The 25,302-nt window shown below is 36.5% G+C and overlaps 1 protein-coding gene across 1 annotated transcript; it reads left to right on the top strand.

The window, feature by feature from the left end:
- The first annotated feature begins 17,000 nt into the window (after positions 1–17,000).
- On the top strand, positions 17,001–17,534 carry LOC119528745 (transmembrane emp24 domain-containing protein 2-like). The gene has a single exon (XM_037829022.1). The coding sequence runs from the start codon at positions 17,001–17,003 to the stop codon at positions 17,532–17,534; it is 534 nt and encodes a 177-aa protein (XP_037684950.1).
- The last annotated feature ends 7,768 nt before the right edge of the window (positions 17,535–25,302 follow it).

Below are 25,302 nucleotides of genomic sequence, written 5' to 3'. Positions count from 1 at the left end.
AAATACTGTTGGTGAAATCTGAAATTTGAGTACTTCCTGGCAGGAGACTGAAATTAGCCACTGTTTAGTACTGACTGATATGGCACATATACCAGCAGAAAATGCAGACTCAGAATGTGAACATTAAGGCAAGACTAGTTTTGAAATACCATTTCCCTAATGTGGAAGGCCTGGAGGTTAGTACCAGAATCACTTTGCATATGATTTATAGTTTTTGAAGGCCTAGCCAGAGTTAATATAGCTCCTAAAAAATTGTATGTAGTTTAATTTCATGTTGTGGGATTACTCATTCTCAGACAATTCTGAGTTCTTTTTTTTTTTAAATAAATTCTTCAAGAAAAGTTTTTAAAAAGTAGTTATTTATAAAAGTCATTTGAATTGGTTGGACTCACACTAAAAATTGCGGTGAGATTCAGGTGCTCAGATTTGAAAAACAGGTAAGAATTACTCCTAGCTGAATAGTGTTTAAATAAGATAAGGTTTTTTATTTTCTGGGTGGGGTGCACATATAATCCTGGAATACATATGATAAAAATAGGCTGTTGTCTATGGTTTTTGCACATAAAATCATCCAGACTTTCTCAGGGTGAAATTTAATTTCTCAGGGTGATTTTTCATTCTTAATGAAAATATAATTAAATATGGACTCACTGAACAAGATAGTGACAGATAAATTGCCCCTAGGCCTTCTCCTTGACCTTCCCCCACAACACTATCATTTTTCTGGAGGACAGAACCAAAAGTTTTATATGAAACTGCTTGAATGGACTGAGGCTAATGATTACTGAGTTTCCTAAAGTGCAAGATAAATATTCCTTGCCTTGCCTCTTAAGATATCTCAGCTGATTAGGATTGTGGTTACCAGGCAAATTGCAAAAGTAAATCTTAAAATCATTCCACTTCCTGTTCACAATGGAATTTATTTGGTCTCATAAACCATGTATGTTCTATCAGTTCTCTGTTTTATTGATAATGGGTCAATAAGAGTGCATGCAGTTTTAATTCCACAAATGGATACATAATACTTGGGATGTAAAATATTAAATTTGAAAAATCTAAGGATCAGTGATTCAAAATACAAGTAGATGTGGTACTACTTGTGTTTCCCTAAATGCAGCATGTCCTTTCATACCCCTTTGCTTCTGCACAAGCTCCTTAGAATGACTTCTCCCCTGGTTCTAATTTGGCTATTTCATATTCATTTGTTAAAACTCAACTTGTCCATCATAATCTCCAGGCATTCTTTTTTATCATCCTTTCACCCACATTGGATAGTCTGGTTTGGATAATTCTCCTCTCTGCTTCCATAAATTCCTGGGCCTTTGTCTGTCTTTAGACATTATCATCCAATATTGCATTTATCTCTTAGTTTATCTATTTTACCAGAGATCCTCAAATGTATCTTTTAGCTCTGAATTAACAGCACATAATACAATGCCTGGTAGGTAATGGTGCTCAATATCAGTTGCCTAAAGATTGAAAGTTAGTAAAAGAGATGCTACAGCATATGCAGTGATGTCAAAATGTAAGAGGTTAGGGTTTTGATAAAGTTTCTGATGTGTTAGGAAGTGAAATGTTGGTTATCATCAGTGAAAATGGCTTATTACTGATAACTTGGAATAGCATATGAACCTAATGTGGATGCAAGGCTGAAGGACATCTATCAGATGAAATGCAGGGTCCTTTTCAACCAATAAGACATGCTAGTTTAGGGATAAAACCCTTGTTGTTAAAGGGTTTTAAAATGGAAACTGTTGATGCAGAGTTTTGAAACTCTATAATACCACCATCATCATCTCAGCATGACTGAATGTATATTATGTGTCAGGTGTCATGGTATGCATTTTATATGTATTATTTTTATTTAATTTTCACAGCAATCTTATGAAGTAGGCTATGCTATTTTATACATACTGCAGATGAGAAAACTGAGGGTTATAGAGAATAACTGGCCCAAAGTCACACAGTAAGTGGGTGAAACAGAATTTAAACATTGGTTTATTTGTTTCTAAATCCCAGGATCTTCACGGCTGAGTCATCCTGCTTGCATTACATATGGCCCAGATGTGTTCACAGGTGTTTCATTGCCCTACTCATTGATGCCACCAGATATTTCCTGACTCTTCCCCTTTACTACAGTGGGTCTCATAACTGATTGTGACTCCCCAAACTAAAATTCTATGCTGCTAATCCAGCAGCAGGAATGATTGATTAAGTTTGGGGAAATTTTGGTCTTTCACTCTAAGCTCTGACTGGCAATCCTCCAGCTCCTTCTGCTGTGGCATTACCTATGCAGAAGGGAATGTGGAAGTGAAATTGGAGTCATTGGGGAGCCAGGGGAAGAAAACTACACTCTGCTTCTTCTATCCCAAATCCTAATGCCATTACTGACATCTCTTCTACTGAAACATGTCCATTGTAATTGTAGGTGATATAGTGGTGATAGAAGAAAAGAGGTGAGAAAAGGCACAGTGTGGAAAGATGAGGGCAAGCATTGGTTTTTTCTTCTATCAGCCAAATTTTCCTAATTACCATACTCACTTATCCCTTGTATAAATAATTTCTATTGGACTATGATACATATACATAAGTGAAGAAATCATAGATACAGAATTTTATAAATTTTAACAAAACAAATACACATCAAGAAACAGAAGTGTATCAACACATTGTGGTTTAAAATTTCATTTTCCTGATGACTAATGAGGTAGAACACTTTCTCATGTGTTTAATGGCCATTTGAATATTTTATTTAGTGAGATGTCTCTTCAAGACTTGCCCACTATTTTGTTTTTTTTTCTCATTAATTTTTAAGAGTTCTTTTCATATTCCAGATACAATTGTTTGTTGTTGTATGTTGTACAAATATTTTCTGCCCCTTATTTCTTGCCATTGTATTGTCTGAGTGGTGTTTTTTGATGAAACAAAGTTCTTAATTTTAATGTAAGCCAATGTATCAATATCTACCCTAATGGTTAGTGTTTGTATCCTGTTGGAAAAATCTTTGGCTACTACTGAATTATGAAGTTGTTCTCTTACATTATCTTCCAGAAGCTTTATTTTCTCCCACATAAATTTAGATCTATAATCCACCTGGAAGTGATTTGTGTGTGTGGTGTGAATTATGGGTCAAGGAACTTTTTTTTTCTTATGAATATGTGAAAAAAAAATGGGGGGTTTAAAATGGAAACTGTTGATGCCGAGTTCTGAATCTATAATACACCATCATCATCTCAGCATATCTAAATACATATTATGAAATTCTAATTGGATCTATGTTTCACAATTCAATAAAATCCCAAATGGCTAGGTGCCATTTAATGTGATTCCTATCCTATTCTCTCCATGCTTCATCACTCCGGATATTTACTATTGATTTTTTCCTACAATACTGCCATCTTTGTCCTAGGTCAAATGTTGGTTGAAGTGGACTCTCTGTTTTGCAACTCGGGTTTACGTGTCTGTTCAACTTCCAGTGCTGCACTCTCTTATATAATATGGCATTATAATAAATGCTATTATCTGGTAATATAAGTCTTCAAACTTTGTTCTTCTTTCAAGTTGTTTTGGCTATTTGTGGCTGTTTTAATTTCCATTAAAGTTTTTAAATCCGATCATTCCTTTGTACCAAAAAAACCTAAAAAAATATAGTGTCTGCAGAAATTTATCTAGCAGTTGCATTGAATCAGTAAATCAGTAAATCAGTTTGCAGAAAATTGAAATCTATAAATATTGAGCTTTCCAATGCATGAATTTGGTGTATCCTCTTAGTTTTTTAGGTCTTTTGAATACTTCTCACACTATTTTATTATTTTGTATATAAAGAATTTTCACATATTTTGTTATATTTCTAAGATATTTGATTTTTCAATGTTGTTTTAAGTGATGTCAGTTTCAGTTTCATTATCTCATTGGTGGTATATATAAATATATTTGATTTTGTTTATGTTGACCTGTGAAAGACATTGCTGAAGTCACTTGTGAAATTTAGCTATTTGTATTATATACTTTTGGACTCTCTGTGTATAATTAGTTTTATTTATTTTCCATTCTTGTACATTTTCCCTCCCTCCCTCCCTCCTTTCCTTCCTTCCTTCCTTCCTTCCTTCCATTTCTCTCTTTTTTCTCTCCCTTCCCCATTCCCAGTTCCAGGAGAAAGCTTTTTTTCTTTACTTTCTTTCTTTCTTTTTTTTTCTTGTTAGTGAGAAGAAATAATTTCTTTTTTATTGAGGTAAAATTCTCATAAAATTCACCATTTTACCCATTTTGAAGTGTATAATTCAGTGACGTCCAGTACATTCTCAATGTTGTGCAACCATCACTATCTAATTACAGAACATTTTCATCACCCCAGAAAAGAACCCATACCCATCAAGCAGTCATGCCCCATTACCCCTACAGGGATGAGCTTTTAATACTGTACCATTAAGTACAATGTTTGCTCTAGATATTATTTTATGGATACTCTTTATCAGATAAGGAATTCTCTTCTATGCTAAGATATTTTTTATTTAATTCAGTTTTATTGAGATATATTCAGATATCATGCAATCATCCATGGTGTACAATCAGCTGTTTACAGTACCATCATATAGTTGTGCATTCATCACCCCAATCTATGTTTGAACATTTTCCTTACACCAGAAAGAATAAGAATAAAAATTAAAAGTAAAAACATGCACCCAAACCATCCCCCCACCCTATTTTTCATTTAGTTTTTGTCCCCATTTTTCTACTCATCCATCCTTACACTGGATAAAGGGAATGTGATGCACAAAGTTTTCACAATCACACTGTCACCCCTTGTAAGCTATGTTGTTATACAGTTGTCTTCAAGAATCCGATACAGTCATCTTCAAGAATCAAGGCAACTGGGTTGCAGTTTAATAGTTTCAGGTATTTATTTCTAGCTATTCCAGTACATTAAAACCTAAAAAGGTTTATCTACATAGTGCATAAGAATGTCCACCAGAGTGACCTCTCAGCTCCATTTGGAATCCCTCAGCCACTGAAACTTTATTTTGTTTCATTTCACATTCCCCTTTTGGTCAAGAAGATGTTCTCAATCCCATGATGTCAGGTCCAGATTCATCCTCAGGAGTCATATTCTGCATTGCCAGGGAGATTTACAGTCCTGGGAGTCAGATCCCACGTGGTGGGGGGAGGGCAGTGAGTTCACCTACCGAGTAGTGTTAGCTGGAGAGAGAGGGCCGCATCTGAGCAACAAAGAGGTACTCAGGGGGAGACTCTTAAGCACAATTATAAGCTGGTTTAGCGTTTCCTTTGCAATAATGAGCTCCATGAGGGCAAGCCCCAAGAAAGAGTGTTCAGTATGCCAAACTGCTAGTCCTAAATGTTTGTGAGAACATCAGCAACAATCCAGGTGAGGAAGTCAAACACTTCTGCATTTTTCCCTGGCTCCTCAGGGGGACCCTGCTTATATATTTTATTCTCTGCCTAAATTACTTTGGGGTGTTTTGCTATTTTACACTAACCTGTACAAACCTACCATGTCTCACTTCTTATTCAAAGTTCTATGTAATTGTTCAAATACCATGTAATTATGGTATTTGAACAAACTGTATGAGTTAAATTGTTTAGGAAATATAGATCCTGCACCAAATAAATGTTTCTTCCCTTGGTCTCACATGAAAGTTGAAGTTTTAAAACACAGTCAGTATTTTCCTTTACCCTTTGGCCCGATTTACTCTTGTCCTAACTAGGTCTGCTTCATTCACATCTCTAATTGAAGTCTGGGCTTTTTTTCAGCCTTTTTCACAGTTGCTGTATGTACTAAGACTGACATTCATATCTGCCGACCTCCAGCTCTGAGTTTCAGGTGTCACACAGATACCCAAAGTTCTAGCGATAGATCAGGTTATATACAAAGGGATCAGCATTTCAGAATCTGGAGATAGCCATTACAGTTCAGGAATAGATGTGTCTGCTGCAAGAGCTTACAGTCTAGGGACCATTACAATAAGTGTTCCCCTAATAAGCTGTGCTCTAAGATTCAGTTATGAGTTTACACATTGTAGTTAGTCCATATTGGTGAGGCATTATAGTGTTTGCCTTTGTTTCTGGCATAGTTCACTCAAAATGCTGTCTACAGGATCCATTCATCTCATTGCCTTGCATGTCTCCTCCTCACAGTTGCTCAATATTCCATCATATGCACACACCACAGTTCACCATTCTATTCTTCAGTCGATGTACCCTTAGGACACCTCCACCCATTGCAAATCAAGTATACTGCCTCCATAAGCACCAGTGTGCAAATATCCATTCATGAACCTGCTCTCAATCTTCCAAGTATACGCCCCCTAATGAGGTCGCAGGACCTTCTGCCACCCACATACTTATATGCTAAGACATTTTAATAACAGCATTATTTATATGAAATGATTTTTCTGCTTCTATTGAGATGATCCTATGATTTTTCCTCTTTTTCCTGTCAACATGGTGAATTACTTTAATTTTAGAATGTTAAATCTATCCTGTTTTCAGGAATAAATCCAACTTTTATGTTGTATAATATTCTTTATACATACATTTGAATTTGATTTGCTAATTTTTTTTCAGATTTTGTATTATGCTTATGAAAGTCTTTGGCTTGTAAATTTCTCTCCTTATATTAAAGTAGTCAAGTTTTGGTATCAAGATTTTTTTGGCCTTAAATGATGATTTGGTCATTTGAGAATTAGTCCTGTATTTTTCCTCTGCAGTAGTTTGTGTGGGTGGTTGTAATGTTCCTAAAATGTTTGGAAGAAATCACTATGAAGTCTTCTAGTTCTTACATTTATTATTTGTTGTATTTGTTGTTTCTTAAATTTATTGTTTGAATGATCTGGTTCTTAAATTTATTGTTGGATTGTTTCATTTCCAGTTTAATTTTGTTGGATAGATATAGGACTATTCATATTTTCTGTTTCTTATTTTGTCTGTTTTGAAATATTGTTTTTTTCCTTGGAATTTATTTACTTGTGAATTTTTAAATTTATTTGTACTAAGTTGTTTATAACATTCCTTTATCTTTTATAATAAAATCTGTAAATGAAATCCTCCTTTTTGTTCCTGATATTAGTAATTGGTATCTTTTCTCTTTATTTTTTGAGAAGTCCTTCCAGATTTTTATAGACTTTAATTTTTCTTGTGCTCTCTTTCTATTTCATGGGATTTTGTTCTTTCATTATTTTATTGCTTCTAATTTCTTTGGGTTTAATTTCCTTTTCATTTTCTAATTTCTTGAGATGTATATTCAGATCCTTTATTTTCAGCATTTCTTATTTTTCCTTAATTGTTCATTTAAAGCAATAACTTTTTTTCAAAGCAGGACTTTGCGTCCTACAAATTTTGATATATATTTTTTTCATTTTTACTTTCCATTTTATTTTTTTGGCCATGGGTATTCAGATGTACGTGATATAATTTCCAAATATTTGGGTATTCTTCAGTTATCTTTTTATGGCTGATTTCTATCTTAATTCCACTGTGGTCAGAGAACATATTGTATAACATTTCAAGGCTTTGAAATGTGTTGAGACATGCTTGCTTTTTGCTCCACCCCAGAGTCAAATTCAGTAAGAATTCCATGTGTACTGGAAAGAAAAGTGTATTATGCAGTCATCGATTCTAATCAATGAAGTCAATTAGGTCACATTTATTATTTCCATTTTTCACATCTTCTGTAACCTTATTAGTTTGCCTCTACTTGTTAGAATTTTGCTATAGATAGATAGACAGATAAAGGAGTTTTTCAGGCTAGAACTACGAGTGTGAGTTTGTCTATTTTCCTTTTAGTTCTTTCCACTGGACTATGTCAAAACATGCATAAAAATTTAGGAGTATTATATCTTCCTGGTGGACTGACACTTTTCATAATTAAATAGCCCTCTTTATCTCTGGTAATATGCCTTGTCTGAAAGTCTTACATGTCTACTAATAACACAGCTACACAAGCTTTTTGTTGTTGTTCTTGTTGTTGGTAGCATTTGTATTGCTTAATTTTTAACATATTTTTAATTTCAAATTTTCTGTAACCTGATATTTAAAATGTTTTTTCTCTAAACAAGATGTTTTCTAAATTCAGTCAGGCAGTCTTTACCTTTTAGTTAAGTGTATTCTGGTTATAGTTAGCATATTTATTGACATATTTGTTTTTAATTTACCATTTTCCTATGTATATCCTGTCTGACCTAGATATTTTAGATTCGTTTTTCAATCATTTACTGATTTCTCTCTGAATATTCTGTTGTTTTCATTATTACTTTCATACCCATCTTCCCCATTAACTTGTTACTTTATCACTCTTTTTCTTTTAGTGGCTATATGAGAAATCACAAAATGCATCCTTCTCTTGAAAATGGGTAACATAAATTCATACTTTTAAAGTTTCCTGGACAATGCAAGGATTTTAAAACATTTTAAATTCATGGTTGACTTGTATTTAGGTTCTTTATGTATTATAAACCTTCATAGGGTATACTAATATTATTTTCCACAGGCAGTATTCACTTAGATTTACTGTACACTTACCCTTTGTTGTTATTATGCCTTTCTCAATTTCACTGGTGAAAATATGGTATCATTTCCATTTACAGTTTTATATTTCTTTCAGTACATGTATGCCAGCAATGGATCACCTCAATTTTTGTTTGACTTATAAAAGTATTACTTTGTTTTCTTTTTTGAAGGATTGTTTTTATAAATATGGATTTTTTGTTTAGCAGTTATTTTCTTTTATCATGTTAAGCATGTCACTGTTGTCTTCTGAATTCCGTTTTTTCTGAAGATAGCAGTAATTTTTTCTTTGAAAGAAATGTCTTCTTATTTTTTGGCTGAATTTTGGAATCTGGAATCTGTGGATTGATGTCTTTCATCAGTTTGGGGGAAATTCTAGGTAATTATCACTTCAAATATTTATTCTGACCCATTATTTTTTCCTTTCTTTCTGTGACTCCAATTAGATTTATGCTATACAATTAAGCCATATATCAAGTGTCTAGATGCTTTATGATATTTTTCCTATACTATTTTTCTCCATGTTTTATCACTCTGGATATTAACTATTGATCTATCTTCCAGTTCACCAATCATCTCTTCAGTTCCATTTGATCTGCTATTAATCTCATCTATTGCATTTCTAATTTTAGAAATTAGATTTATTTAGAAATTTAGAATTTATTATATAATTAAATTCCCAAATATCTATTTGCCTCGTGATTTTTTTATAGATTCAAGCCCTGTGGCAAACTTCTACAATTTTTAAATCAATTTTATTGAACATCTTCATCAGTTATTTTAATATATTTCTCTCACAGCTTCCTAATCTGAGTTGTCTATAGATCAATTTCTATTGTCATTTTTCCCTTAGTTTGCAATCATTTGATTCTAGATGCTGATATGCCAGGCAACTTTTGATTGAATTCTGTATATTTTATATAAAGTGTGTGCAACTAATTTGAGGGTCTAGATAATGTTATCTTTCAGAGATTTTTTTTTTTTCTTCTTGTGGTCAGTTAGAAGAGGAGTAGCTCATCCTCATTTATTGTAGGATGGAACTGATTCAGTGTTGAGTTTCTGACTTTGTGAGCACTAGTTTATTTCTTATATGACTTGCTCGTAGGATATAGGACTTCAAGATTCCCACCTGTAAGCTTGGTGTGTTTACCTGGGCCTATTCTTGATGGGCCCTGAGCTCTAATTTTGTCTCCCCCTCACCATGGGACTGCCAAAGTCACTGCTCAGCTTCTTATGTATTTCCCCTGAAGGGGAAAGGTGGCATCACAAGTCAGGCTCCTTTAAATATAATTTCCTTATCTCCCAGATGTATGTCTTGGTAGTTCTCTGATTTCTTTAAACAGATTTTCATTGTTTCTCTTCATCATTTTTAGTTCTTTTCAGTATGAAGTTTGGTGAGATGGTTAATTTCATGTGTCAACCCGGGTAGGTTATGCTGTCCAGTTGTTTGGTCCAGCAAGCACTGGCTTGATTGTAAAAGTGCAAGTGTTTCATGAATTTAAATCATTAGTCAGTTGATTGCACCTATGGCTGATTATATCTATGATCAAAAAAGGAGATTACCTTCAGCAGTGAGAGGAATCTCCTCATCCAATAAATAAGAAGCTTTAAAGGGAGAACTGATGATTTAGTAGTCAGAAAAAAGAATTTCTATGTCTACTTCAGCCAACCAGTTTCTACTAGGGAATTCAACATTACCACTGAGTTCCCAATTTGTGGCTTGCCCTGTGAAGTTCAGATTTGCCAATCCACATTTTCATATGAACCAATTCCTATAATAAATCTCTTACTAAATACATATATATTCCTTGTCACTTGTTTATATATATATCAATATACCCTATATAAATATATTTAAATATTTCACATAATCTAAAAATTCTGTTTTTTTGGAGACTCTGACCAATATAGATTTTGGATCAAGAATAGGGTGATTCTTGAGAAGCAAAATCTTGAAGATGGGAGGTCCATGTTGGTTTTGAAATTGTTTTCTAATATGATTAGTTTAAAAGGCATTGGGGGGAGGGAACCTAAGATGGTGGCTAGGTGAGATAGGGCAAAAAAACACTTCCATGAAAAATACTAGATAAAAACCAGAAAGTGACCCAGAACACCAGTTCCAGCGTAGCACCAGCCAGACAAGGTCTGCTAAATCCACAGGGAACGTGCATTTGGTGAAACCATGAGTCTGCATTCTGAAACGAGTGAGTGAGCCAGCTGAAAGTCCCGTGGCCATGCTGCGGTGTGGGGAAATGGTGGGTTGGCATTTGGAGACAGACTAGTTCTTAAAAAAAAAAAAAGTCCAGGAGTGGCTGCAGATAAGATGAGGAGAGCCATGCAGTGAAGCATGGCAGGAGTGGGCTGGGCTAATGCCTCAGTGTCTGGTGTGGAGGATACCCCTTCCCACACCCACTGCTGATTGTCTCGAGAACAGGGGAGCAGAGGGGAGCCAAAAGGAGAAAAAAAACTGCATTCCTTGCAGCCATCTCCCCAGCGGGTGGGGGATGCTCCTGCTCAGGGCCAGACCCACAGCCCAGAGCCACGCCAGGAAACCCAGTGTAACAGGGAGTCTTTCCTGCAGCACTGCACACATGCCACAATATCGGCTTTAATGCACCCACGGCTGATTGTCCCGGAGCTGGGAGGGCAGAGCTGTGTGAAAAGGGGGAAGTTAGCGCATCCCATTCAACCATCTTTGAAGTGGGCTGGGAGTGCCCCTGCATGGCCCGGTGACCCAGGGCTTCCCTGGCGGGCCAGCATGAACTTGTGATGTGGCATGCCCTTTCCTCTGCAGAGGTCCTGGAAGAGCATAGCTGGGAAGGGGGAACTGCTCAGAAATCCCAGGGACCCTATGTGAATACCAAGGACTTGTGGGTCAGTGGCAGAGACAATCTGTGGCAAGACTGACATGAAGGCTTTGGCTCTTGCAGCAGCCTTAAATCTCTGGGAGCACCTGGGAGGTTTGATTATTAAAGCTGCCCTACCTCCCTAACCACCCAGACACACGCCCCACATTCAGGGTGGACAGCACCAACAACACACCCAAATTTAGTACATCAATTGAACCCCACAAGAATCAGATCCCCACACACCACAAAAACAAAATTGGGGAGAACTGACTTGAGGGGAATAGGTGACTCATGGATGCCATCTGCTGGTTAGTTAGAAAAAGTGTACGCCACCAAGCTGCAGTTCTGACAAAATAGAGATCAAGTAAAGCAAATGCCAAGAGGCCAAAAAACAACAGAAAATCTTAAAGCTATGATAAAACCACATGATATGGAGAACCCAAGCCCAAACACCCAAATCGAAAGATCAGAAGACACACAGTGCTTGGCACAGTTAATCAAAGAACTACAGACAGGCAATTAAAGCCTGGCACAGGATATAAAGGACATGAAGAAGAGCATGGCACAGGATATAAAGGACATAAAGAAGACCCTAGAAGAGCATAAGGAAGAAATTGCAAGAGTAAATAAAAAAATAGAAGATCTTATGGAAATTAAAGAAACTGTAGGCCAAAATAAAAAGACTCTGGATACTCATAATACAAGATTAGAAGAAGCTGAACAACAACTCAGCCTCCTCAAGGACCACAGAAGAGAAAATGAAAGAAAAAAAGAAAGAATGGGAAAAAATTGAAAAAATCAAAATGGATCTCAGGGATATGATAGATAAAATAAACCATCCAAATTTAAGAATCATTGGTGCCCCAGAATGGGAAGTGAAGGGTAAAGGTCTAGAAAGAGTATTCAAAGAAATTGTTGGGGAAATCTTCCCAAACCTTGTACACAATATAAATACACAAAGCATAAATGCCCAGCAAACTCCAAATAGAACAAATCCAAATAAACCCACTCCAAGACATATTATGATCAGACTGTCAAATACTGAAGAGAAGGAGCAAGTTCTGAAAGCAGCAAGAGAAAAGCAATTCACCACATACAAAGGAAACAACATAAGGCTAAGTAGTGACTACTCAGCAGCCACCATGGAGGTGAGAAGGCAGTGGCACGACATATTTAAAACTCTGAGAGAGAAAAATTTCTGACCAAGAGTACTTTATCCAGCAAAACTCTCCTTCAAATTTGAGGAAGAGCTTAAATTTTTCACAGACAAACAAATGCTGAGAGATTTTCTAATAAAAGACATGCCCTACTTCAGATACTAAAAGGAGCCCTACTGACAGAGAAACAAAGAAAGGAGAGAGAGATATAGAGAATTTTAACAAACATATATAGAATATTGCATCCCAGGTCACTGGGATATACATTCTTCTCTAGTGATCATGGATCTTTCTCCAGAATGGACCTTATACTGGGACATAAAAACAAGCCTCAATAAATTAAAAAAAAAAAAATGAATTTGTTCAAAGCACAATCTCTGACCACAATGGAATATAAATAGAAGTCAATAACTGTCAGAGACTTGGAGAAATCACAAACACCTGGAGGATAAAAATGAGGGGGAGATGAAAACATTCCCAGATAATGAAAAATTGAGGGACTTCACCACCAGCAGATCTGTTCTATAAGAAATGGTAAGGGAGTTGAGCAGGCTGAAAGGAAGGGACACTAAACAATTGACTGAAACTCCATGAAGAAATAAAGATTTCCAGTAAAGATCACATGGTAAATATAAATACCAATATTACTGTACTTTTTATTTATAACTCCACTATTTACTTCCTATAGGATGTAAAATATCTAAACTGCGATGATAAATCAGTGGTTTTGGACTCAGTGTAAAATATGTAACTTTTGACAAGAACTGCATAAAGGTGGGGGAATGGTGGAGTATAGGAACATAGTTTATGTGTCATATTGAAATTAAGTTGGTATCAAAGAACAACAAGATTGTAATAGATTTAAGATGTTAAATTTAAGCCCCATGGTAAACACAAAGAAAGTATCAGAGAATATGACCATAGAGATGAAAAGTAGAGTAGAGGTTCTGAGAAGTGGGGGAAGGGGCAATGGGGAGTTAAGAAATGAGTGTAGGATTTCTGTTTGGAGTGAAGGCAAACTTCTACAAATGGATGGTAGAAAGGTGATAGCATTGCAACATTCTAAATGTAATTAATCCCACTAATGGAATGCTAGGGAGGGGGTAGAATGGGAAGATTTAGGCTGTATAAATGTTTCCACAATTGAAAAAAAAAAACAGTCTAAATAGATGACAATTAAATGCCAAGGATGATCCTGGATGGGATCTGAGGATGGAGGAGAGGAAGCTCAAAGGGACACAGATGGGACATAAAAAAAAAAGGAAATATAGAATGTAAGCTTTGTATCAATGTCCAGTTTCTTAAACTTCTTAGCTGCGCTTAATGGGATTGCAGAAAAGAATGTTCTTGTCCATGGGAAAGGTATAAGTAAATTATATTGTTTGTTCAAAGATGTGTGCAGCTTGCTCTCATATGTTCAGAGGACAGAGCAATAGATGATGGATGATAGATAGGAAGGGAGGGAGGGAGGGAAAGAAAGAAATGGTGGTGTGACAGGATGTTAAAGGTGGTGGATTGGGGTATCAGGGGAGGGGGGTCAGGGTATGCTGGACTTCTATGTATGGGGTTTGTACTGTTTTTGCACCTGTTCCTGTAAGTTTGAATTTATTTCAAAATAAAATTTATTTAAAAAAAAAAAAAGGCATTGGGGATTCTATTTCCAATGATCAGATGGCACTGAGTCCATGGCAGGAATTGGCAATAGAGATATGCAAAATATTACTATTAGATACTGCTACTCAAATGCTTATAAGAGGACAAGTCTCTGGGTGACAATGTTTTTGATAGCTTAACAAAGTTTTGTGAAATGAAAACATATTCTAATGTTGGCTAGTTGTTCCTAAATATGCTGAATAAATTTGTTAAGAAAAAGGATGAGATCAGGGCTTCAAATTCCCAGCTTAAGTGTTACATCAAAAACATGAAAGTTTTTATGTGTGCCTTGAAGGAAATCCTTATTTCTTGTAGCCACAGACTTGAGGTTTCTGCAAAAAGACAGTTTCATTGTGCAAGTGGCTGAATTACAACAGAAATTGAATTCTCAGCATTGCAGGGTGTCTGCTGTTAAAATGAGGACATTGATTGGGAAGGAATGGGGTCCTGCAAATTTGAATGGGGACGTATGCGCTTATAATGAGAATGGTGGGAACATGGAAACCCTAGGTTCTGCGTATTTGAAGATAAACCTGTAACTGTCTGTCCTGAGGAATCAGATGACCCACCTCCCTCTAAAGAGAGTAATAGTGTTTCACCAGATGAAATGTCAATGGAATGCTCTGTGATAGCTGGCTTGCAAGACACTCCTGATTCCTCTCATGACCTACCTCTACCACATCTTTACTTCCAGACCTGTAACTTAACTGAAGTCCCAATAAGCCCCAAAAGGTGAGGTAAAATGTGATTCATGAGGAGGTGCCCTATGCTACCAAAGAACTGCATGATAATTCCAAATTTACATGGAGGGAAAACGGGAATATGTTGACTATGGAGTACCTAAGTGAAATAGATGGGCAGTTGCTTTAGTTTCCTAGGCTGCTTAAAGTAGATACCATGAAATGAGTTGGCTTAAAAATGGGAATTTTATGAGCTTACAGTTGAAACTGAAGAAATGTCCAAATCAAGGTATCATCAAGGCAATGCTTTCTTCTAAATGACTGTCAGATCTGTCAGAGCTCTTTGTATTCTCTGCTACATGGCAAGGTACATGGCATCTGCTCATTTCTCCTTTCTCTTCCAGGTTTCATTGCTGTCAGATTCTTGCTTCCATGGCTTTCTTTATTTGTCTTGCTTCTATTTGTAAAGGACTCTCATAATACAATTAAGACCCATCCTGGATGAATTATGACACACATTAACTGAAGTAGCCTCATTAAAAGGTCCTAATTACAGTGGGTTTTCACCCACAGAAATGGAATAGATTTAAGAACATTTTTTTTTTTTTCTGGAGAACATACAGCTTCTCACCACCACAGCAGCCATCAGTATACCTTATCTGTCAAAAATGGAAATATGTCAACTCTCAGGGATATATCAACTCTCCAGCCCCATGTCACAATCAAGTCTGCAGAGAGCTTGATCACCTCCCCCTTCCATAAGACACCACTGTGGCTTATTATGTTGTTGACATTATGCTGATTGGACCTAGTAAGAAGTAGCAACTACATTAGACTTACTGGTAAAACATTTGCATGTCAGAGGGCTAGAGACATACAAACTCAACAGAAATACTGGAGCCCTCCCCCTCAGTGAAATTTCTAGTTATCTAGTGGTGTGGGATATGCTGAGATATCCCTTCTAAGGTGTAGGATAACCTGTTGCATCTGGTCCCTCCTGTAATTAAAACAGAAGCACAATACTTTGTTGGCCCCTCTGGATTTTGGAGGTAACATTTTCCTAATTTATGTGTGCTACTCCAGCCCACTTACTCAGTGATCTGAAAAGCTGCTAATTTTGAGTGGGAACCTGAACAAGAAGAGACTCTGCAACAGGTCCAGGCTGCTGTGCAACTTCTCTGTCACTTGGGTCATATGATACAGCAGATCCAATAGTGCTGGGGATATCAGTGGCAAATAGAGATAGTTTCTTATCTTCAGCAAGCTCTTATAGGAGAATCATTTTGTAGATCCATAAGATTTTGGAGCAAAGCCCTGCTATTCTCTGCTGATAAACTACTGTCCTTTTGAGAAACAGCTTTTGACCTGATACTAGGCCTTAGTAAAGACTGAATGCTTTACCTTGGGCCACCAAGTTACCAAGTGACCTGAGTTTACCGCTATAAACTGGGTTTTGTCTGACCCACAAAGCCATAAAGACAGAGAAAGAGAAAGCCACAGATGCAAGAAGCTGAAATCAATGAAACCCAGAAGAGAAGGGAGAGACAAGCAGATACCTCCATGTGCCTTGCCATATGGCAGAGGAGTGAAGGATCACCAGCAATGGTCTTGGGAAGAAAGCATTGTCTTGATGATGCCTTGATTTGGACGTGTTCCCAGCCTCAAAACCGTGAGTTAATAAATTTCCATTGTTTAACCTGGCCCATATCATGGTATTTGCTCCAAGTACCCCAGAAAACTTAAACAGATACAAATATTAATATCTGATTTGGTATTGTTATCTGTTCCATTCAAAGTCCAAGCAGAGAGCATTGGATTGGTTTAGGATAGGTCACTTGGATTCCCTTTGGCCTAAGAAGTGAGGAGGACCCTGGCTGCCTTTTCTACTAAGGCCATATCCACGAGGTGAAGGCAGGTCTTTAAGTTCCTCAAAGTAAAACTGGGTGAGTTATCAGAGGAAGAGGTAATGACTTGGATAAAAAAATAGATATGCTCTTCAGAAAATCACTTAGTTCTAAAGTACTCTTAATATAAATGTATATCTTCAGAGCTGAGGGGGCGGTGGCTGAGGAGGCAGCAGTAACGGCGGCAGCGGCTCTGGAGGCCACATTCCCGGTCCTGGCCTCAGCCCCAGCCCCACCATGGTGACGCTCGCCAAGCTGCTGGTGCTCCTGGTTGTGCTCCTGACTGTGCTCCTGGCCGCAGCCTCGGGCTGCTTCGTTAGCATCGACGCACATGCTGAGGACTGCTTCTTCGAGCGGGTCACCTCGGGGACCAAGATGGGCTTCATCTTCGAGGTGGCTGAGGGCGGCTTCTTGGACATCGAGGCAGAGATTACAGGGCCTGACAATAAAGGAATCTATAAAGGAGACCAAGAGTCCAGTGGGAAATACACATTTGCTGCTCACATGGATGGAACATATAAGTTTTGTTTTAGCAATAGGATGTCCACCATGACTCCAAAGGTAGTGATGTTCACCATTTATACTGGGGAGGCCCCAAAAGGACAAGGCATGGAAACAGAAGCTCACCAGAACAAGCTAGAAGAAATGATTAATGAGCTAGCAGTGGCAATGGCAGCTGTAAAGCATGAACAGGAGTACGTGGAAGTTCTGGAGAGAATACACAGAGCAATCCATGACAACACAAACAATAGAGTTGTCCTTTGGTCCTGAAGCTCTTGTTTTAGTTGCCATGACATTGGGACAGATCTACTACCTGAAGAGATTTTTTGAAGTCTGGAGGGTTGTTTAAAAAGCCTGTTTCTCATATCTCACTGTTTACCAAACATCTTGGTCATAATAATGTCATTAGTTTCTCTGTTTTTATTTTCTGAACTGGATATTCACTGCTTATGTTTCTTTGTTATTAATAGCTATAAGGGGGGAAATTTTTTTAGGAAAGTTATAATGAAAATTTGATGTTTGATTGGCATTATTTCTTAGTTGAATTCAGCTTCCATTATACAGTCCTTCCAGAACTCAAACACCGTAAATGAAATATAGGAGTATAGTCCTTTCTATGTCTTCTTTTTCTTTTGTATTCATAATAAAATACAGTTTGTTCAAGAAATCAGCACAAGGGCAAATAGTACTCCACTAAAATGATTGCATTCTTTGGATCCTTCTCCTGCAGTTCAAGTTGTTAAAGATTCATTTTGTTGAGTTCTTATGAGAAACAACTTGTCTGCATCTGGACATTCTGCCCAGCCTAATGGCACAGCTCTCTGACTTTGGAGTAGGCTGCCATGGCTGGCTACTTTTATACTTTCTTTTTTGTTTTTGCTTTAAAGATAAGACTTGCCCCAACATATATCCCCCCCCCCCCCGTTTTTACATTGAACCGTAAGACTCAGTCACCTCCAGTTAAATTGATGACACAAGCAGCTAATAACCATTTTTTTGGTTTCTGCCTAACCTTGTAAGAAGTCTCTGTTAAAGCTAATTCTCTGGGTGTTTTGGAAAATGGTAGCTCTTTTTCTTTCTGTGCTGGCATGTCCACTTTCTCTGCTCTTGGCACATAGGAAGTATGTATTCACGCAATTGGAAAAATGTGGATTTCTGATGCCAAAGGGTTAAAGCCTCTTGGATTTCATTGCAATTATGTACAGCCACTATTTGATTTTTGATCAGTGGCATTTTGGGCCACTATTTAATTAGTGTAGTGAACATCGTTGTTATTACTAGGGTTTTGTTTTTGTTTCTCTTGGGTCTTTCATTTTTGGCACATGAATTTTGTATAAAAGGAAATGACTCTCTTGGTTTCTGATGATGGGTTTAAAATTAAAGGAGCATCTGGTTTGGTGTGGGGATGATCCAGGATTATGTTGTGACTGATACATGTATTAGTTACTTGTACATTTTTTTTTTTTTGGATCTTTGCAAGGTGAAAACTACAAGTAACGAGTTTAATATAATTAATTTAAATTTGTTACAGGTTTTCATGTACAGGATAAACATTTTTTTTTAACGTGGGTGAAAATACTTGCAATAGTTTTTTGATAAGGTGAGTGTTTCACCTTAGGATAACTGTTGCATGCCGATTATTTTTGTGTGTGTGAAAACACTTCAAAATTGAATCGAAAGATGTAAATTTAAAATTGGTTGTGTATCTAATATGTCCCAGGTTCAGTAAATAAACAATTCTTAAAAAAGAAAAACAGAAAACAAAACAAAACAAAATGTATATCTTCAGTACATTATGAATTTAACAGAAACATTCATTATGAATTTAACAGAAACATTCATTGATTCAACATGTTTTAATTTAGAACCTATTTTGTGTCAGGCACTTTTCTAGGTATTATGAATAAACCAATACCCCTCCCCCTGTCTCTAGCGAGGAGAATGACATTAAGTGATAGAAACAAATGAATAAATCAACCACACAATTTGGTAGAAGATTGTAAATACTATGGAAAAATATAAAGCAAAGTAAGGAGAATTGGGAATGATATGAGAGGGAAGATTGGTGTTTTAAATTGGGTGATCATGACAAGTGGCCATTGAGAAAGGGAACTGATGTCAAGGACTTGATAGGGGTAAAGGAGTTAGCCATGTGAATATCTGAAGAAGGAAGGCATGTGCCTGGGATGTTGTAGGACTGGCAAGGAGGCTGGAGAAGAGTATGAAGGAGAGTATAGTAGTAGATGAAGCTGGAGAACTGAAGAAGGATGCAAGATGATGTATAGCTTTGTCATTGTAAACAATTTGACTTTTTTTCTGAGAGAAATTGTATGTCAATGAAATGATATTTTTAATTTCGAGCTTTTTTATTTTAGAAGTTGTTCTAGTTTGCTAATGCTGCCGGAATGCAAAACACCAGAGTGATTGGCTCTTATAAAAGGGGGTTTATTTGGTTACACAGTTATAGTCTTAAGGCCATAAAGTGTCCAAGGTAACATATCAGCAATCAGGTACCTTCAATGGAGGATGGCCAATGGTGTCCAGAAAACCTCTGTTAGCTGGGAAAGCACGTGGTCAGCGTCTGCTCCAAAGTTCTGGTTTCAAAATGGCTTTCTCCCAGGACGTTCCTCTCTAGGCTGCAGTTCCTCAAAAATGTCACTCTTAGTTGCACTTGGGGTATTTGTCCTCTCGTAGCTTCTCTGGAGCAAGAGTCTGCTTTCAACAGCCATCTTCAAACTGTCTCTCATCTGCAGCTCCTGTGCTTTCTTCAAAGTGTCCCTCTTGGCTGTAGCTCCTCTTCAAAATGTCACTCTCAGCTGCACTGAGTTCCTTCTGTTTCTCAGCTCATTTATATGGCTCCACTGATCAAGGCCCACCCTGAATGGGTGGGCCCACGCCTCCATGGAAATTATCCAATTAGAGTCATCACCCACAGTTGGGTGGGGCACATCTCCATGGAAACAAAGAATCACAGTCTAATCAAAACTGATACATCTGCCCACACAAGATTACATCAAAGATAATGGCCTTTAGGGGGGACATAATACATTCAAACTGGCACAGAAGTCTTTTAGATTTACAGAAAAATTTAAAATACAGTACAGAGAGTTCCCACATATCTGGAACCCAGTTTCCCTTATTTTTAATATCTTACATTACTATATTGTTACAATGAATGAACAATACATTATTATTAAGTAAAATCCATACTTCATTCAGATTTTCTTGTTCTACTCTAATTTTGTTTTCTCTTCTTGGGTCCTATATAAGATACCACATTGCACTCAGTCTTCAAAGCTCTTTAGAGTTCTCCTGGTTGTTACAGTTTGTTAGGCTTTTCTTGATTTTGATGACCTTGAGAATTTTGAGGTGTAATGGTTGGGCATTTTGTATAATGTTTCTTGATTGGGATTGGTATGATATTTTTCTCTTGATTACACTGGGGTAATGGGTTTTCAGAAGGAGGCCCAAGGAGGTAGTATTATTTTCATCACATCATATCATGGGTATATACTAACTATACAGTCATCATAGTAATCACTGTTGTTCTTGATACTGATCACCTAGATTAGGTAGCATTTGCCATATTTTTCCACTGTAAATTTACTTTTTTCCCTTTTCCCATACTGTGATCTTTAGAAGGAAGTCACTATATGTAGCACATACTTAAGGAATGAAGATTGATGCACCCAATTCCTTAAGGGAAAATAATCTACATAAACTACTTGGAAGTCTTCTGCAAGGGAGCTTTGTCTCTTCTCCCCCATTTATTTATTTATTCAACCATTTATTTATATTAATATGCAGTCATAGATATTTATTTATACTTTGGACTATAATCCAATATTAAATCCAATATTAATTATTTTATTGCTCAAATTTTTCCAGTTTTGAACATTATAAGCTTTTTCAGGTAGCCCCTGGCTCCCTTTAACATACCTCCATCATTTTCTTGATTACTACCTTACTTTCTGACACTACAGGATGCCTCAAGCCCATCTTGCACATTTTTTCTGCCAGTTTTAGACTCAAGTCATTTGAAGTCCAAGGACTCCTGGTTCCTTTAATTAGAAAATGTTATTAGAAAACAGGATCTGGGTGCTAAGCATGCTCATTGCTGTTGGGATATCATTGTTTCTAGATGCTCTCAGCTGAAAGAGCAAGGAAATATCTGTGTATATGCTATAACACATGTATTTACACACATCTAGAAATATGTCTATATGTAAGCATCTGTATCTATATTAATCAAAATATGAGTTCATACTGGTATCTCCAACTTTAATCTACTGCCACATGGATCATTCTAGACTTCTCCTTGTCCTTATCTATAAGTTACCACTCCAACAGACAGAAGCCTGGGTCTTACCATTTGCCATATAGCTACTTAATTGTTCAATTCCAATGCACATGTGTAGCAGCATCAGAATTTTCCACCATACCTCCATGGAAACAACTTTATCAGCTAGAGTACAGTGCTTATGTAGTTCCATTTTCCTTTAGTGTTACAGACTCTGCTCATTCCCAGCAACACTAAGAGTATTTCATGCGTTTCTAATACAATTAGATTATTTTGTCACATTATTCCATCTTGGGATCCCACAGTCTCTTACATGATTTTTAATAATTATGTGCATAGAGGTTCATTCTTTGAGCTATAAAATTCTGTGGGTTTTGGTAAATACACCATGTTATAAATCCACCATTACAGTATCAAAGAATAGTTTCAATGCCCCCCCCCCAAATCCTCTGCGTTTCACCTATTCAACTCTTCCTCTCCTCCTTCTCCCTGAATTCCTGGAAACCACTGATATTTTTACCATCACTATCATTTTGCCTTTTTCAGAATGTCATATCATTGGAATTATAAGGTATGTAGTCTTTTTAAGAATGGCTTTTTTTTCACTTAGAAATATGCATTTGAAAATCGCCTTTGTCTTTAAAATATTTTGTTGTATGGATATACCACAATTTTTTTATCCATTCACCCTATAAAGAATACCTGGGTTGCTTCCAGTTATTGATGACTATGAATAAGGCTGCTATAAACATTTGTGTGCAGGTTTTCATGTGAACATAAGATTTCAAATAAGTCAAGAAAACACCTAGAAGCCCAAATGCTGGATTTTATGGCAAGACTATCTTTAGCTTTGTAAAAACTGTCAAAATGTCTTCCAAAGAGACTTGCATTTTCCATCCCCACCAGCAGTGTATGAGAGTTCCTACTATTCCACATCCTCCCAACATTTGATGTGGTCCATGTTTTGGATTTTAGTCATTCTAATAGTGGTGTATCATTGTTGTTTCAATTTGCAATTCTTAATGAAAAATAATGTTGGGATCTTTTCATGTACCTATTTTTCATCTGTTTATCTTCTTTGATGAGGTGTCTATTCATTTATTTCCCCCATTTTTAAATTGGGTTGTTTTCCTGTTGTTGAGGTTTAAGGGTTCTTTGTATATTTTTCATACAAATCCTTTATCAGATATTTGTTTTACAAATATTTCCTCCAATTTGTGGCTTGTATTTTGAATCCCTTAAAAATATTCTTCACAGAACAGACATTTTGAATTTTAATAAAGTCCAATTATTGATTTTTCTTTTGTGGAATGAGCCTTTGATATTGTATCTAAAACTCATTATCAAACCCAAGGTCACCCAGGTTATCTCCTATGATTTCTTTTAGAAGTTTTATAGTATTGTATTTTACATTTATACCTAAGATCAATTTTAAGTTAATTTTTATGAAAGGTGTAAGATCTGTGTCTACGTGCATTTTTTTCTTTTTTGCATTTGGATAATCAATTGTTCTAGATCATTTTTTTTTTTAAATTCTGATTGATTATGCTGTTCAGATAAACCATATCCTTACTTATCTTCTGCCTACTTGATCTGTTGGGTGAGAGTTGAAGTCTCCAACTATAAGGTGCACATATATTAAGTATTGTATCTTCTTGGAAAATTGTCCCTTTTATCATTATGTAGTGTTCCTTTTTATCTATGTTTCCTTTTTTCTGAACTTTGCTTTTTCTGAAAATATAGTTACTCCAGATTTTTTTTTTTGATTAGTGTTAGCATGATATATTATTCTCCATATATTTACTTTTAACTTATATGAGTGTTTATATATAAGGTATGTTTCTTGTAGCAATATATACACTCTGACAACCTCTGTCTTTAAATTAGTATAATTAGACCATTCATACTTCAAGTGATTATTATTATAGATAAATTAATATCTGCCATGATTGTAACTATTTTCTATTTGTTGCATTCATTTTTTTTTCTTTTTTCCTCCTCTTTTTCTGCTCTTTCTTGTTTACAAGAGTTTTTATAATAAAACCATTTCTCTCCTCTATCAGCATATCAATTTTTTTCTTTTTTTTTATTAAATTAAGTTTTATTGAAATACATTCATACACCATACAATCATCCATGATATACAATCCACTGTCCACAGTATGATAACATAGTTATGCGTTCATCACCACAATCTATCTCTGAACATTTTCCTTACATCAGAAAGAACCAGAACAAGAATAAAAAATAAAAGTGAAAAAAAACACCCAAATCATCCCCCCATCCCACCCCATTTGTCCTTTAGTTTTCATCCCCATTCCTCCACTCATCCATACACTAGATAAAGGGGGTGTGATCCACAAGGTCTTCACAATCACACTGTCACCCCTTGTAATCTACATTATTATATAATTGTCTTCAGGAGTCCAGACTGCTGGGTTGGAGTTTGGTAGTTTCAGGTATTTACTTCTAGCTATTCCAGTACATTAAAGCCTGAGAGGTGTTAACTATATAGTGCATAAGAATGTCCACCAGAGTGACCTCTCGACTCCATTTGGAATCTCTCAGCCACTGAAACTATTTCGTCTCATTTTGCATCCCCCTTTTGGTCAAGAAGATACTCTCAGTCCCACGATGCCGGGTCCACATTCATCCCCGGGAGTCATACTCTGCGTTGCCAGGGAGATTTACACCCCTGGGAGTTGGGTCCCACGTAGAGGGGAGGGCAGCGAGTTCACCTATCGAGATGGCTCAGTTAGAGAGAGAGAGAGGGCCACATCAGAGCAACAAAGAGGTACTCAGGGGGAGACTCTTAGGCACCATTACATACAACTTTAGACTCTCCTTTGTGGTATTGAGCTTCATAAGGGCAAGTCCCATGCTCGAGGGCTCAGCACATCAAACTGCCAGTCCCAATGTTTGTGACAACATATGCTAGGGGATCAGCATCTGAAAGTTTAGAGATAGGCCTTACAATTCAGGGATAGAGTTAACTGCTGTAAGGGCTTACAATCTAGGGACTATTACAATTATTGTGTCCACGTTAGGCTATGTTCTAAGATTCAATTCTGAGTTTACACATTGTAGTTAGTCCATATTGGTGAGGCATCATCCCTCTCACCATGTTTTCTCCAACACTTTTACTCCTATATATATATTTTCCAACAATTTTATAGAGTTATTCACATACCATACATTTATCCACAGTGTACAATCAGTTGTTCATGGTATCATCATAAAGTTGTACATTTATCACCACAATCAGCATTTGAACATACTGATTACTACAAGAAAAATTGTTTTTTTTTTTTTTTAGCAATAAGAAAAAATGATAAAAAGAAAAATAACATGTCATACAATACAATACACTACTAAGGACAGCAAATAACACCACTACCAAGAATCCCAAATTACTCCCCTATATCCCCTTCTCATATACATTTAGCATTGGTGTATTGCCTTTGTTACATTTAATGGAGGTATATTACAATGTTACTGTTGACCATAGACTCCAGTTTGCTTTGATTATGTTTTTTCCTGAATACCATCCCTTTTTCAAATTTCTACATGGTTGACATTCATTTGCTTTCCCACATGCAAAAACATTTTTATATGTGTATATTTAGTAAGAGTCATTGGCCACTCCAGTTTTTGCCATGTTATACAGTCCCAGTCTTTATCATCTATCTCTACCTCTGGTGTCATACATTCTCCTATCCCACCTCTTTCAGCTTTACT

This window comes from Choloepus didactylus, chromosome 3 (genome assembly GCF_015220235.1).
Source record: "Choloepus didactylus isolate mChoDid1 chromosome 3, mChoDid1.pri, whole genome shotgun sequence".
Classification (NCBI taxonomy): domain Eukaryota; kingdom Metazoa; phylum Chordata; class Mammalia; order Pilosa; family Megalonychidae; genus Choloepus; species Choloepus didactylus.
This window is presented reverse-complemented; position numbering and strand designations above follow the sequence as displayed.

Excerpts from the sequence above, each read along its gene's own strand:
- LOC119528745 (XM_037829022.1), top strand. The coding sequence starts at position 17,001 with ATGGTGACGCTCGCCAAGCTGCTGGTGCTCCTGGTTGTGCTCCTGACT.